The sequence below is a fragment of the Boleophthalmus pectinirostris genome, unplaced genomic scaffold (assembly GCF_026225935.1).
Source record: "Boleophthalmus pectinirostris isolate CB_2022bp ecotype Guang Dong unplaced genomic scaffold, ASM2622593v1 HiC_scaffold_14, whole genome shotgun sequence".
Classification (NCBI taxonomy): Eukaryota; Metazoa; Chordata; class Actinopteri; order Gobiiformes; family Gobiidae; genus Boleophthalmus; species Boleophthalmus pectinirostris.
Window position 1 is genome coordinate 17,349,049 of NW_026571047.1, and position 15,762 is coordinate 17,364,810.

The 15,762-nt window shown below is 38.3% G+C and overlaps 1 protein-coding gene across 1 annotated transcript in view; it reads right to left on the reverse strand.

Annotated features, from left to right (window-relative positions):
• Positions 1–2,128: 2,128 nt before the first annotated feature.
• Positions 2,129–15,762, reverse strand: part of LOC110154359 (SRC kinase signaling inhibitor 1-like) — a 105,203-nt gene continuing 91,569 nt past the window's right edge. Inside the window, exons 16-20 of the mRNA XM_055150264.1 lie at positions 14,481–14,856; positions 13,229–13,374; positions 11,928–12,077; positions 9,701–9,844; positions 2,129–2,771 (exon numbers count right to left, since the gene is read on the reverse strand). Of these exons, the coding sequence (XP_055006239.1) occupies positions 2,739–2,771; positions 9,701–9,844; positions 11,928–12,077; positions 13,229–13,374; positions 14,481–14,856 (849 nt within the window). The 3' untranslated portion in view covers positions 2,129–2,738. The remainder of the gene's footprint in view (positions 2,772–9,700; positions 9,845–11,927; positions 12,078–13,228; positions 13,375–14,480; positions 14,857–15,762) is intronic.

Below are 15,762 nucleotides of genomic sequence, written 5' to 3' on the forward strand. Positions count from 1 at the left end.
GCTGTCCTTTAAGCAATTTAACACAAAGTGTGTGAAAACTGTGTAATGCACAGATCTAACTCGGAGTTGTTTAATCCACCACGGTCCCACAGACTGAAATGGCTCACCTGTTAATCCGACTGCCTGTTCACGGTCTGTGGAAGTCCAACATATAAAGTCCAACATTCCAACTTGGTTATTTCTTTTCTGATGAACCTTTGTTCACCCATACTATGGTGACGCACACATTGTAGTGATATTGAACAGTAATACAATATTATACAAAATTATTATTTTTTACTTAAAACTGTTGAATGCTAAGGCAATGGTCTTTTTATGGCAATTTGTGTGGTTGTTATCATAATTAGCTGTTGCTTTCATCTCTAAACCACAAAAATAATTTATTTTCAAAATCCATTTTCATTTTAGAGGCTCCACATATTGAACAAAGAGCACATCCAGAGCCATGCTGTATGAGAGAGAGTCACTTTTATTGTCACAAAAACACAACAGGAACGTACAAAAGCAGCAACCTTGGTCTGGTTTAGTTTTCTCACACGAAGCAGCCACTTAACCCTCCTCCTTACAGACAATTGCACATGTTTTGCTCTGTTAGGTTGGTTTTTTGTACATTGGATTATCATTCTTCTTCACAGTTTCACAAACAACACAGATCTCACACAGCAAGCACCACTCTCAGACTCAGGAAAGGGGAATAATTTGATATACGTCATTCGAATATTTCTCTATAGGTGATATAATATTATTTACTCTTTTTTCTGACAGTAAGGGGCACGAGGCCGTCTATTTGGACATAATACAAAATGTTACTGTACAATTGTTTGCTCTATCATACACTCACAAGTATACACAGAAGTATTGACAGATGAGACCTGTGTCACCCAGCGTGCAGTATCCAGGAATGTATACAGTATGCATGCCTTTTCTGCTAGTTTTTTGTCTTCATAAAATACATAAATTGTGGAAATAGTAATATTTGGGCCTATATACATGATTTGAACTTCCACAAATGGTTTGAACAATCACACATTCATCAAGAAACCATCAATACAAGTGAATAGCCTATTGGTTACCATAGAGACAGCTAAAAAAGGGCGTGGTCTATCAGTGAGGTTTTAAGGGGTAAGGGGATGTGCTTATTCATAATGAGGTGTTTATATATTTACACAACTGGTCTCTCATAACAAATGGATATGTCATGTTAGCAGAAAAAATAAAATATATTTAAAATAATTTACAAAATCAAGGTGTTACATGCGCATGAGTCCTCTTTTACAAGTATAAAAATACAAAAAAAGCTTGATTATACAAAACATAGATGACACTTTCTTTTGTACATGTTAATAAATCAATCTATTCAAAACAAAAACTATGGTCTTAAGAAAAATACATGTCATATTTAGATTGTAATTTTAAAACTCTATATACCTCCTGATGCGCTTCCTTACATTCCATAGGTTTATAATGACTTTCTTTAAATGTCTTTTGTTTTTTACCAGCTATGACTTAAATATATCTTTTCTTTATTATTTTGTATTTATTCATTTATTCACTACATGTGCTTTGCTGTTTTTACCTTGATTTCAACCATTTTTAAGATTGCATACAATTTTCTTGCCAAAACGATAATTTGGTGCTGTTAAATGATATGTTAGTAATGCTGAACAATGGATGTGCTAAAATGAGTAAATGCTAAAATTGACAAGTAGAAATACTACTAACATGTATTTATTAAAGGTCCTATATTATGCAAAATAGTTTTAATGCTGTTACGTCCTCAAAAACAGCTGTTGTGTTTTGTTACTTTCACACAAGTTTGAGTAATCCTGCATTATTAGTCTATCTTCATCTCCAGAGGCAGCGCTACCATTAGGCAACAGTAGGCGGACCCCCAAATCTGGAGGGGTCCCAACTAACGGCCAAGGTCTCAGAGCAATTAGATTTTCTCTCAATATGGCATTAAATGAGAGTAGTTTACTTTTAAAAAGGAAATCAAAATAGTACCTGATTGTCAAATCTATTTTAACTGTTAAAGCTTTCCCCCGTTGGTTATCTACGAGGCTGCCTAACTAATAAGACAATTTTCCAATCTGTCCTAATTCAAACAAAGACGTGCCTGTTTCAAGAAGAATGGGGGAAAATAAATTAAAAAAACCAAAAAATAAAAACATAAACAGAGCATTTTAATGAGGGCCTCCAAATTGCCAACTCTGCCACTGTTCATCTCCAAAGCTCAAAATGCTCTGTTCCACTTTGTGATGTTATAATGCGGTTGTTTTCAAGTTAACAGCTACTTTTTACCTTTAGTTCAGTAGAAATGGGCAATTCCGGGGCTGAAATCATCTCATTGATTCAAGGAAATAGTGGTAAATTCTGCTAACACAGTGGAGCACATCCGGTATTTCCACATGACATCACAACAAGGAACAGAGTGTTTTCTGTTTGAGAGAAGAAGTTGTAATATCCAGTGTTATAATAAGCAGAGTTTGTGAGTTAAACATGTGTGAATGAAACAAAACACAACTCCAGGTTTATGATGAGGAAACAACATTATAAAAATAGATCATAAAACAGCGTAATATGGGCCCTTTAACACCACAGCTAAGTGTTAAATTACAATGAGGTAAGAAACATCTGCTAAGTTATTGGAGGGTTTGACTTGCACCAATCTGAGCTGGTGGTCAAGAGACGGTTCATTACATTTCAATGGGATCCAAAAACCACAATGATGCCAGTACTCACATCATAGTCCGGGTTGAGACCTGAGAGACCTGAGAAGCAGATAGAGATGGAAGGAAAGCAAGGAGGGCCAAAATAAAGATTGAACTACAGCTTGCAGATTCAAAATAATGCGTGGAAAAAAGCAGGAGAAGAAATGATCGCCTGTATATATATATATAGCGAGACGTTAGGAGAAGCGTTTAGTGACAGAAGCTTAGCACTGCAGGATGTTGAAAAAAAAAGCAATATGGCGGAGATTTTTTGGGATGAGAAGCAGTGAAAGGGAAGGGGGGAAAAAGAAAAAAAGACAAAAATCAAAATTTACAAATAGACAATGTTCCGTCAGAAATTGTTACATCTATGAAAATGTGTGAGTCAGTTAAGTCGCTCTGCCCTGTCTATAAAGCACAGGATCTGGATCTGGCTCCTGATTGGCTGCAGGAGGGTGGGGGGAAGCCTCCTGCTTTTGGTGCAGTGCATGTCTCGTGGATAGAGAAGAGGAGGAAGAGAGAGAGAGAGAGAGAGAGAAAGAAAGAGAGGGTGCTTTTATATGGGAGGGACGAGGCTGTGATCGCAGGGTGCTCTGGGACAGGCGATCTCCCCGTGGTTGGGTGGGTGTCTGGTGGAATGAAAGACCTTAGGAGACAGGATAATAGGATGCAGAGGAGAAGAGACGAGTCTAGAAATGTGCCTACAGCTGTTTAATAGCCAAAGCTGCCGGCTGTTGCTACGAAAACACTATTCTTCCATTCCAATAGTCTGTGCTATCAATGATTTAAATGAGAACTGGAAAGCAAGAAAATTTGAGGTTTGGGGGCTTTCTTTTACTAAACAGTGAAGTGGGGTAAAGCCGATCAATGACCCGTTAGATGCAGAATTGACACATAGACACTGAACTGTGAACAGTGTATGGCAATTTTATGCTCCGCAGTAATAAGTAATAATTAGCATTGCGCAGCGCAATTCATTAAATTTTAATTGAGATTGAGTCATTTCTACACATCGATCATCAACTTGGGGTCTTTTAATTTGTAGGCCCACAGTCAATCCTAAAGAAATCAGTAAAAGCATGTGGCTTAAAAATATGATTAAAAAACTCTATTATTTATGTTCAGAAAATTAATATTGAATTGAAAACAGTGACGGATCAACATGTGGAAGAAATAACAATACACTCTTTAAGCTGTATAGCGCAGTCTTAGTAATATGTTTAATGCACAAAAATAACCTATATCTCTTAAATATACACCATTTTACAGCCTTCTACTGTTGACTCTCAACTCTCAATCAGATTTCAATTCAAATCATTCAAATAAGTACGTTTCTTCACAGTCACCCTGCAGTTTCAGATATAAGCTCTGTGTCTCCCAGCTATACGCAGCAGCAGAACCATCGTCGTTGTCTTTACCATCACCAGTGTATGATTAAATGACAAATTTTAGATAGATAGATTTACATTAGTTGATATGTGCAAAATGTACTTTTTTGGTTGGGAGTCCGTCACCTTCTTGTTTCTATGGATATGTCATTGCTCTGTTTTGGATGTTCCACAGTATGACATTAAATAGATCTAGGCCTATGTTTACACTGAAACAAATCATTGTATCAACGTATCAGAAACGATTTGCATCCAGAAATGTTGTTTCTGTATCTATCCTATCCACACAGCTTTGAGCATATTTGTATATGTTTTACAGAAATGAAACTTAAAACCACATGACTAATTTGCATAAATTAAATGCTCAAACACAGCTCCCTCCTTGTGCGCAGTCAGCTTCTGTCGGACTAAAAAAGGAGATGATTCAGTGGAATATGCCTGTTCTTTCTGTGACAGAGGGGTGTTCTGCTGATGGTGAGTCTGTTCTGTGCAACTATCGCATTGGAGATGGTTCATGTTAAACGTTTCCGGGATAATACATCTGCAGGTCATATGCATAGACTGTATATATGAATCGACATATATTCTTGTCTCTTTTGGCGGTGAATTACTAACTACTGTGGTGTATAGACCCACATCAGTGTATCAGCGTTTTCAGGCGTCCACACAGTGCTGGATCAGATCTGTACTCAGATGAATTCGTGGGAGCTGGCGGCACCAGATTGTTCCATCTTTGGAGCAGTTTTCCATCAGATTAGTGTGGAAGAACACTGCATCCACAACGAAAATGACTCGAATACGTACTAGTGTGGATGGGGCCTAGCTTGCATTTATTAAATTACAGGTGATTTTATAATGTAGCTCAAAAATACCTAGAAAAACAGGCATTCTGATTGCGAGTGGGGTTGTCTCAACATGGATTTGACCAGTAACTTGAGCTGGTTTGAGTTCCATGAAGATAGAAAGGTTTAATGCCATACTATGAAACATTTCAGACAAAGCAACAATATCTCCATGGAGAAAAGCAGAAGGCAGAAGCACCACCAGAAAAGTGCACCTTTAAAATAAATATCCAATAATCCTGCTTGGTAACACCATTGCTAAGAAAACAGTTGTCTCCAGTGGTCTGCAGCAGTCTCAACAGAGTCTGGGAAAACTACCAGATTTTGGGATTGGCTTTTTGCCTTTTCGCCGCCCGGTGCTAACGAACAACCTGCAGGAGGACCATAGATTTTCTGTTCGATTAAATGTCGGTGACGCATTGGGCTGCTGTGATGCTTTGTCCAACCTGAAAGTTCGCAGAGGCAAGAGGGGGAGTGAGGACAAACATGTAGAGTTTAATAAGATTAATGGATGTCTGGTGCTGGGAGAGAGCAGACTGGGGATCAGCAGAGGGGAGGCTCATTTGGGGAGTGCCAAATTCACAGGGCAACGTGACAAACAGAGGCAGATTTCTCCTTATTGAGCTTAAAGTGCATATGACAAAACAGTTATCATTATATTTCAGATTTTGTACTATAAATCTTGCCTGTTTTTATTTTTATTCCAGAGCAGATATAACATACAAAGAGGTAATTTCATAAATGGCACCTAAAATAAATACAGAACAACCTTTATTTTGTTAAATTCATATTTAAACTGTGTAAATTGTTTCTACATTTTTTATGGAATTTGTGATGCCGTCATGTTTCAAATAGGAGGTGAATATGGGGGTGCTTCTGGCTCCATCGACTCTGGGACCAATTGACTTTACATTGAAAAATTGTCACCCCCCTCTACAAGATCCTAGTGTTTTTATTTCATTATTTTGACCTTTTCCTAGTATGCAACTCTGTGCCAAATTTGCTCCTATAACCACTGACCTCGTGAGCTTCATTTGACTGGAATTCAGTGCTATGTAGTATTTTTGTACTTTTCCTCTCAACATTTTACATTTAACTGATGTAAATCTATGATAAATACTTACTTTCACAGGTGCTATCCAGGAAAACCAAGTAATAAAAGCATGAAAACCTGTCATACGCACTTTAAATTACCTGTAAATGTCCAACAATAACACGACAATTGGAGGGAATCACAGCTTGTCGAAGGCTTAAATCGGCAACAATGAAGTAGCTGAGTTTGAGGTGGCAGGGGGCTTTGAAATGTCTTTAAGGGACATTGGACATCACGGGAACAAAAGCACAAGACAGGTGCACCATCCAAAGCTAAGTGAGGATTTAGGAAAGAAAAGGTCCTACTGCTTTACACAGCACAGCACCAGCTATAAGAGCAATAAAAGTATATATAACTTGGGTATTTGTGAGATTATGAAATGTTATTGTACTTGTTACTCTCATATAAAAATAAAATAATCTACTAGACTAAGGACCACATTAGCTCCTTTGTTATTGTAAGTTAAGTGCTAACTCCTTTGACCAGGCAGTGTTTACCACACACTATTGTGGCAAAGCTGATCTTAGTTTAAACCATTTTATTTATTAACCATTTATCATTGTAAGTGATGGGGAATTTTGTATTGGACTTCCAGCTTGGTCCTTATTGCCATTTTTTTGGATAGCTATGACTTCTATTTTCAGTATACAACAAACAAACTACCACAAAGCATTGAGTGGTCATGTACCCATGTCCCACACTAATGGTTATAAACTTTTCCTGCATTAAACACATAGCTCTACATGATTCTGCCGTTTATGTTTTGCTGTTTTGTCTGTAAATAAACTCCTATTCCTAATAGGGAATCCTCCAAATTGGCTCACACTCTCTCAGTCCATTTCTTTATACAGTCTATGGCAGGGGTCTCCATCCTGTAGCTCAGGAGCTACCAGTTACTCTCCACCCCCTTCCAAGCAGTTCAACAAGGGATTTCTGAATTCTATGTATTGCAGATAATAAGTACAATTTGGTTAATTAATTGTAAATGTATCATGTGTACCTAACTTGGTGCACCGTATAATGGACAATGGTTTATGTTTCATAAACAGCAAACTGTTCCCCACCTTAGCCTTGCCGTGGCTCTTATATTTACTCAGTTTCTTTGCGCCTGCTGAAATTGGTAGCTCTCTGGCATTTTTGTTTTTCTAAAAGTAGCTCACTGAAGAAAAAAGGTTGAAGACCCCTGGTCTATGGTTTGCCATCTCTTACAAGTCTCCTACTTTACAACTTTCTTTCTACTTGAATTATTTCCACAACGGTAAAAACGCCTCATGAAATACTGACATATAATCTCCTAGAAGTAAACATGTATTTTCGATTTCAGATTACATTCATGAAAAAACATAAGACGATAATTGGGCGCAACCTGATCTGGGGCTGTATCCCATTCCTGTGACCGCACTCTTGAATACTAATGCGTATCATTTTGCAGAGAGAGTGCCACGAGTGCCCAGATGGTTGTGCGGTGTCAAGTGGAGGGCAGCCATGTTAGCCGCACGCTAATTGCTGTTTCCGCTAATGGGATGTCCTGTCAGAGGCGCTGTCCTTCCTGGGAATGTCACTGCGGATACGTGACTGTGCAGAGAGAGAGAGACAGAGCAAGAGAGAGAAAGAGAGAGAGAGACCCCCCTTCACACATGAGGAGGAATTCAACTGGATTCAGCCTGAATCGTTTAAGACTGGAGGGGAGTTCATAGTGGGTCAGGCTGTAAGTGCTATGTTATGCTTGCAGATATCAAAGTATTCTTCAAAACTGGCTATGGATACTATTAGAAGAGGTTAGAGCTTGGCCACTTTAAGAATGTAGGTAGGAGTTTTTAGTCCACGGATAAATGATAAAAAGTTTTGATCGCAACCCAAAACATGCACAATAGGTAAAAACCCTCCAGATAACACAGTCCTGACCAACCCTAACTCAAGATCTGGAGATGAATCTTGGAGGGAGGCACTGCAGCCCATTTCTTTCAAAAACAGTAAATCTTCCAGAGAGTTTTACCGGGCTCTACCTCCACTTGAAATTATCACAACAAATTCTAAAATGCACACCCAGTGTCAGAGTTGCCAGGCTTAAGTGACCCAAAAGCGTCTGTAAAACTGACCCAAAGCCTACTGTTTAGAAAAGTTGCACTCTGTTAGGATAAATAACTAGGCTTAGCTATTTTGTATAATCACTTCTATAGTTCATTATTGTACCGAGGTCATTTGAAGATAAGGGCCTTAATCACAGCTGTGAGACTCATTCATATATGTCAAGACAAGTGCATGATATTCCAATTTATCTTATAGCAAACTAACTAACTTTGTAGCCAGATAACACCCTGAATGGAGTCTGACTGGACTGGGCAATGTGCCAAGAGGTCTGGCTGGCCCGTGCATCAACGAAGAGGCTCCAAGTCTAAACCACAGTGTCATTGTATAGGTGTAAAATATTGAGTCTGTACATGGGAATGTCAGCACAGACTCCTTGTACAAGTTTGGCTTTCTAATATTGGAATAAGTAAATTATCTGGGCTTTATTTCTGTTTCAAGTGTAATTTTTATCTAAACAGAAACTAACAAACATGAGAAGAAAAGGTTATTTTCCTCAACAACTCTCTTGCACAAATAGAAGTTCCACAGAGTACTGATGCCTTTGGATATGAAGATTTGTACCCAATATTCAGGATTATGATTAATATTATTCTAAAATCAATAAGTTTTATATGGAAAATAGCTCTGGCCACACTGCCTGGTGTATTAAAAGGATATCCCTCAAAAGTAAATTTGCCTATTGTTACTGTTGTTATTAATGTTAGCCCAAGTAAAGTACCTCTCAAATCATACCATTGCTGAACTGTGTGTCTAGCTCCCGTGACCAAAGAGTTAGTTAAATTATCAATGCTTTTTACTAGAACAGGCTCTTCTCCAGGAGGGATGAGGGACAAGGGTGGGTCAAGGCTGCTCTTCTCTGTGAGGGGCAGCTTGGCCAGTCTGCAGGCACTGATAAGACAAATGGAGCTTATGTACCTTGAAGGCAAACTCCAGAGTTCACCAGCCAAGAAAAAAAAAAACTTCGACCTAGTAAAATGCTCTCCCTGGCAGCTAAAATGTGTCCAATAACAATAGTAGCCTTTTAGGTAAAATTGTGCTTTACACTTAGGATAATAGCTTTGAGAAATAAGGCCATTTTGGAGGAGTGAGTATATGGGCAGGTTTTTTGTTCTGTAAAACGTTCGATAAAAGCTTGACTGGTGCTAAAAGGAAAATAATCTGGCACCAGGTAATTCAAATGTAGCGCTGTCTTTAACTATGGGGAAATAGAAACATGAACAAAATGTAGTAATTATTGGATGAATGGAGTGAAGTCAGTGAGAGGGGGAAAAGAAAATATCAATGTCCGTGGCATTATTGAAGATTAGCATATAGGAAGTATCCGAATACAGTGTTATTGTAAAGCTAGTGTAATAATTAGTCACAAGCACCAAGATCCTCCAGAAATCAAAAACAACAAACTGGTACGACAGGCAAGCTAGTTTCTCAAATGTCATAACAGACACACCACCGTCTATAAGAAGTTTTTTGTCATTTTTTTTCCCAGAAGTCTTTGCTCCTTTTATATCGAGGCAGGTGGAGGATCAGTGGTAGAGGTGGAGGAGTTTTTTTGTTTTGTTTTTAGAAGTGGAATACCTGCTGCTGTCCGGGGACTTTGGCGAGATCGTCTTTCTGTTTTCCGCGGGTTTTGGGGCGCTCCAGACTGCTGCCCTGCTGAAGGTGCTTGAGTCGCGCTGCCACAGTTGGGCCTTTATTGGGGCCGGGGGAGTGGGTGCTGTTCTGTAAAAATGAAAAAGGGTGATTTTAGATTCATTTTGCAGTAAAAGTTTAAAGGTGCACTCTGTAACTTTTTGGTTGGGAGTCTGTCACCTGCTTGTTTCTATGGATATGTCATTGCTCTGCCTGGAATGTTCCATTAAAGAACATTAAACAGCTCTACCTTACATTTATTCAATTACGGGGGGTTTTATGGCTCAAAAATACAGAGAAAAATATGCATTCTAACTTTGAACGGGGTTACCTCTCCACAAATATGACCTGTAACTTGGTCTGATTTAGTCTCCATGAAAATAAAATGATTTAATTCCACACTGTAAAAAATTCCAAAGAAAGCTATAACATTTCCATGGAGAAAAGCACTTGATAAACCCTCCACCAGAAAAGTTATACAATGCAAATAAAAAAAACAAAAAACAAAACGGAAATGCCCTTAAAATTATGCTTTGAGATTGTAATATAGTAAAATGTTTATTTTAAAATGTGAGGGAAAAAAGGAAGAAAGAGAGAGAAAAGGAATTTCAATTATAAATTGGCCAAAATATATCAATGTAAAGGGGCCTAGCAGTGTGTTTATGCTGCACTATCACATTGTTGTTGTTGTTGTTTTGTATTTATTATGGGTGTTGCTTTATGTTTTTGTGTTTTGTTTTTATGTTGATTATTGTATTTTGTTAAATGTTATATTCTATTGTCTTTAATAAAAAAAAAAAAAGTTACACAATGCAACTTTAAAGGTGAGTGGTATGTTAAGGTTATTTATTAGCCAAGGTATTTACATTTACTATTACTATAAGCAAGTCTGGTTTATAGGGGTGGGACGAGACACACGAAACAAGATGATGTTTTAAAATTTTAACGTGTACACTCTTAAGGCAATTTTATCTCACAAGATCTTGTCCCATCTCTTCTGGTTTAAGGTATTGCTGAGTTGACATTTGTTAGATATCAAATACAATTAAACAGCTGGTTGCCAATTGTGTGCAGTATTGTTTTACACTACAAATAAAACTGCTGACCACTCACCGGGCTAATAGACCTAATTAAGTGTTGTAAAAGTAACATTAAGGACACATAAATGTCAATAAGTAATAACTGTTAACAATGTCTCCTTCATACTAACACTTCCAATGTGTACTTTCAGCTCACTAATCATCTAAATCACTCATTTTCTTCTGCAGGTTAGAATAAACCAAGCCACTAAACCCTCACAACTTTCCTCTGTGTTTGGCTCAGTCCAATTTACACCATGTATCTGTATGATCTCTCCCACAGAGTTGGTTGGAGAGAGGAAACGGCTCATGAAAACATATTTGCAGAGCTTATGCAGACAGACTCAGATCCCACACAGAAAAAACAGAAGTAAGGAGAGTGCAAAGTTAACAAGATTACAAGAGAGTTTAGAGCAGTCGAAGAAACACTCAGGGCCAAGCTGTTAAAAGATATCACTATTATTGTTATGGGCTAATCTTTAGATGTTTCAGTCTATCTATTTGTTATGAATGCTAAAGTGGTAATAGAGAGGCAGTTTTTATGAATCTATTTGCAAAATAACCAAAAAGTTGAACAATTTTAAGGTCCAAAATCTAGCCTATTTTAGTCCTAATGTAGACTTGGTTTGGTCCTGGTGTAATCCAAGTTTACCTTCAAGTTTAGTCCCAGTTTGGATGTGAGAAATGGAATTGTCAGCACATCCTTAAAAGTATAAATATGTTTTCATGATTAGAATTTCCATTCCTGTGTCAGGTAATTTGCAAAAAATAAAAATTTAACTAGTTGTCTCTATTCCAACCATTATTAGCTATAATTATGAAGTGAAAGGAATGTTAGAAATTAAGGTTAGTTTAAGTGGCAGTCAAAGTGAAGAAGGGGACTGCTGCTACATACAATTACCTGTCTGCCCAGGGACCCAAGGGTGCATGCTGGGGTGAGGGTGGCCTTTGGGTGGGTGGTTTTACAAGGTGATCTCTGAAATATCTTTGTGAGGGAGTGCATATAGCATTAACACAAGCATGGTGATGAAAACTGCCTGAATTACAATGCTGTTTTTGAATGGTGCTTGCGCATTGGCTGGTTAAGCGTTTACCTCTAATTCTGCAATGATCTTCTCTTCATCATCTTCATCCTGAATAGCAGAGGCGGCGATTACAGGAGGTGTCGAAGCAGGTCGAGGGGTGTCCGACGGGGTCCGTCTTAGCTTCACTAGTGTTTTGGGCAATTCTCCATCTTCCTCTGCCTAAAATATTAAACACGAATGTAAAAATTAAAGTTGCTGTACGTGATTTTTACTGTCTTCAAAACATGAAAAATAGTTTTAGTTTAAGAGGTCCAAAGCTATTCCTCACTTACCTTATACATTCCTAGCATCATCATTTATAAGCACTCTTCACAACTTTTAGATGCCAGATTGGAGTTTTTGCCATTTCACTACTGCTGACAACAACTAGCATGCTAATGTACTTCCTGATTCTCGAACAATAACGATGATAAGATGTAGACAGCACACAGGAGTCTAGTCTAGAGCTGCTTTTACAATATATCTCTACTGGAACAACTTCATAGACAAAAATGGGTACGGCCATTTTAAATTTGAAACTTCTGTAAGCATTTTTTTTACAGTTATCATGAAAGGTCTGAACTTTTGAAGTTGGAGTCACACAGGTTTGAAGTAATTGCTTTAGGATAATTATTTTCAAATAGTAAACAGCTTCTCTTTGCTTTTTCTTTGACTTCAAGGAGCAGGGTTTGCCCACAGGAGGAGCTCAGTGAAAAGGTCAGCTAATGCAAAACCTTTCAAGGCAACAGGCGAGTAAACAAAAATAGAGTAGCAAAGTCACTTTTTAAATTAGAAACAAAGAAGATAAAACATTTTAGCATAAAAGTGTTGCCAAGAAGTGTGTCTGAGATTCAGCCCTTTCAAATGTTTTAAGCACAACACTGTTGAACTTTAATACTCAAAACTGACTGATCATTATCTTGACTTTGAATCACAGACTGTATAAAGAAGTGGACTAAGGGAGTGTGACGTCACCCATACTGTGCAGATCCAATCAAAAGAAGCAAGAATTTATTTATGGACAAATTAGCAAAATAAAAAGACCAGGATCATGTAAAGCGGGTTAATACAAACATTTTAAGACCAAAATGACAAGGCTCACTGCAGCAGAGAGACAGAGGCAACATTTTTTCAATGTAAAGTCAATTGGAGAGTCGATGGAGCGTCCCCACTCTCCCTTCATATCTGAAACGTGCTGGTTAACGGGTTAGTTAGGTCCATTTATATATACAGTCTATGCTTTGAACCTTTGCAACAGTAACTTGCTGAAATGATACAATGATGATGATTTATTTAGTGAACATTTTAGACAAGCTCTACTGATTTCTGACCTTGAGGTTTTTGGTGGTGACGATGACCTCCCCTGTGCGGTTGGTGGTGAGCCCATGGGCTGAGGGGAAGCTCCGGCGGGGCGGAGGGGGCGGGGGGGACTTGGACGGCTTCTCTGTTCGGTACCGAGCCACATTCAGGTCCACCACTAATGAACACGGCAACCAAAAGGGACACGGAATTAGCCATAGAAACTTCTGAAACAGCAGCTGCACATAAAACATAGTATTGGAGTTCATAGTGATTTGTCAGATAAAATCAGTTCATGCACAGTGTAATTATTTGTTTGTGATTACAATAGTTGAAGATATTTATAATTCTCCATTAGCCACTAATTATCAAACAGACCCAATTTGTGGATCTTTGTGGATATGTTAGTGATGTGATGTTTGTGAATGAGTCAGTTCCTTAACATGTTAGAACTGAATCTAATTTTTTAAAAGAACCTAATCCTTTTCTTTATAGATTTGCATTTTTATATTGATTAACGCTGAATCAGCAAGAATCAACACAGAAACAGAGCAGGCAGCACAAGTGAGAGCTTTGTGCACAAAAAACATATTTGGCTTCGTAATAACAGTTAGTGTTTCAATTATTACTGTAGTGAAAGGTTTTATTCAGATTTTGCATAATTCCAAAGGGTAAACACACTTCCACTCCCCATTTCTGAGCCTTGGTCATTTTTCTTTGTGATAAGTTTGTAGTTAAATGAGTTCTCACATTGTCTTCTGTCATATAAATAAATGGTAAAAGAGACAGTTTTCTGAATGGCTCTCTGGCACGAGGAGCTGAAAATCCCATCACTAGATCTGGGTAAATTCCTAATGTGGTTAGCTAAAAAGCCTGAATTAAAAGTGCAGTATGTAACTGTCTCGATGTGGCCTGTCACCTGTATGATTCCTTGGAAACAGAAAATTAAAACCACCCTTTGTAGCATTCTCAATGAAGATGAATAAGTTTTATGCCATAGTGTGATTATAGCCAAAGGAACATTTCCATGAAAACTAGCAGGAGGATTTTTGGAGATGAAAGTGGGCACAGAGTAAGGATCCATGTTTTTCAGTGCAATTAACAACCAAAATGAATAAACATACTTTTATTTACTTTTCTTTTTGGCTAAAGTTGCACGCTGGGGTTTTAAATATGCAATTATCCATCACATACATATTTGATGAAGTCACTTTTCTGCCACTTCATAATTAGCTTATTGAATGTAGGACTATTAAGGATTATAAAGTTAAAAATTGGCCTTACCGGACCCTCTAGGCGACCCCGAGCCGTCCCCCATGCTGTTGAGTTTTTGGGCTGCCAGTTGCACTTTGCCAGGCTGCTGCTGTGGCTCTGATCCGGAGGCGGAGAGGGCGGAGTGGGTGGAGGGGGTGGAGGTTGTGCTTGCTTGGGTGCTGGATGTCCCCGCTGCAGAGGAGGGGGTGACTGTGACGGGGGTGATGGGGGTGGTGATTTGAGGCTTGGGGGGCACCGCGGGCTTGTTGATATGCTTGGCAGCGAAGTCCAAATCCGGGATGGCTTTCATGAGTTCGGCCTGGGTCTCCTCCAACAAGCGATTGATGTCCTGCGCACTGAACTGGGTCAAACTGGCACGCTTCTCCTCCCAGTCCCGCTCAGCTGCCTGGCATACACATACACACACATGATTAGCACCAACCATAGCACATACAGCATTTCTGAAATGTCATGAATTATTACTGGTGGGGCGGTATTTGCATAACATATCAAGGCCTATATCACACCATTATCTCATCTATGTTATAATGTTGTTTCCTCATCAAAAACATACCAGGAACTGTGTTTTGTTTCATTCACACATGTTTAACACATAAATCCTGCATATTCTAGCTGTGTCAGGCTCTCAAACAGAAAACACTCTGTGCCAACTTGTGATATCATCTGTTAATACAGGAAGTGTTGTGTTTTTAAATGCCATACACCTTCACGAGAACAATTCGGATGATTTCAGTGCTGGAATTGACTATCTCTTCATAAAAGGTAGCTAGTTAACTTGAAAACTACCACTACATGACATCACAAGGTGCAGCATTTTGAGCTTTGGAGATGCAGACAGACTAATAATAAACAATTAACAAGCATGTGTGAAGGAAACAAAACACAATTCTGTTTTTGATGAGAAAACAACATTCCAACATGGCTTTAAGCTCACAAGAGTCAATTTTGTGTAATATAGGACCTTAAATAATACATAGTTTTACTCAATTTACTTACAGAATCATTTTGGCATTTAATTTATCTATTTATTACACGTATACACTTAATACACTTGAGGGGATTGTTAACTGCATTTTACCTTGGACGCACAGTGGATTGTCTTATTAGTAGAGGATGTACTGTAGTAATAGTTAGATAAAAGGGTGGTAGGTTGTAGTAAGAATTCAGGATACACTCAATAGTACAGGTTAAAAAGTACTAAAATGTGAATGTTGGTTAATCAGCTTGTTTTTTCTTGAGTAATGACCTTCTGCAAGGTGACAGCTGTTGTGAGTTTTTGGCTCTACAAAAA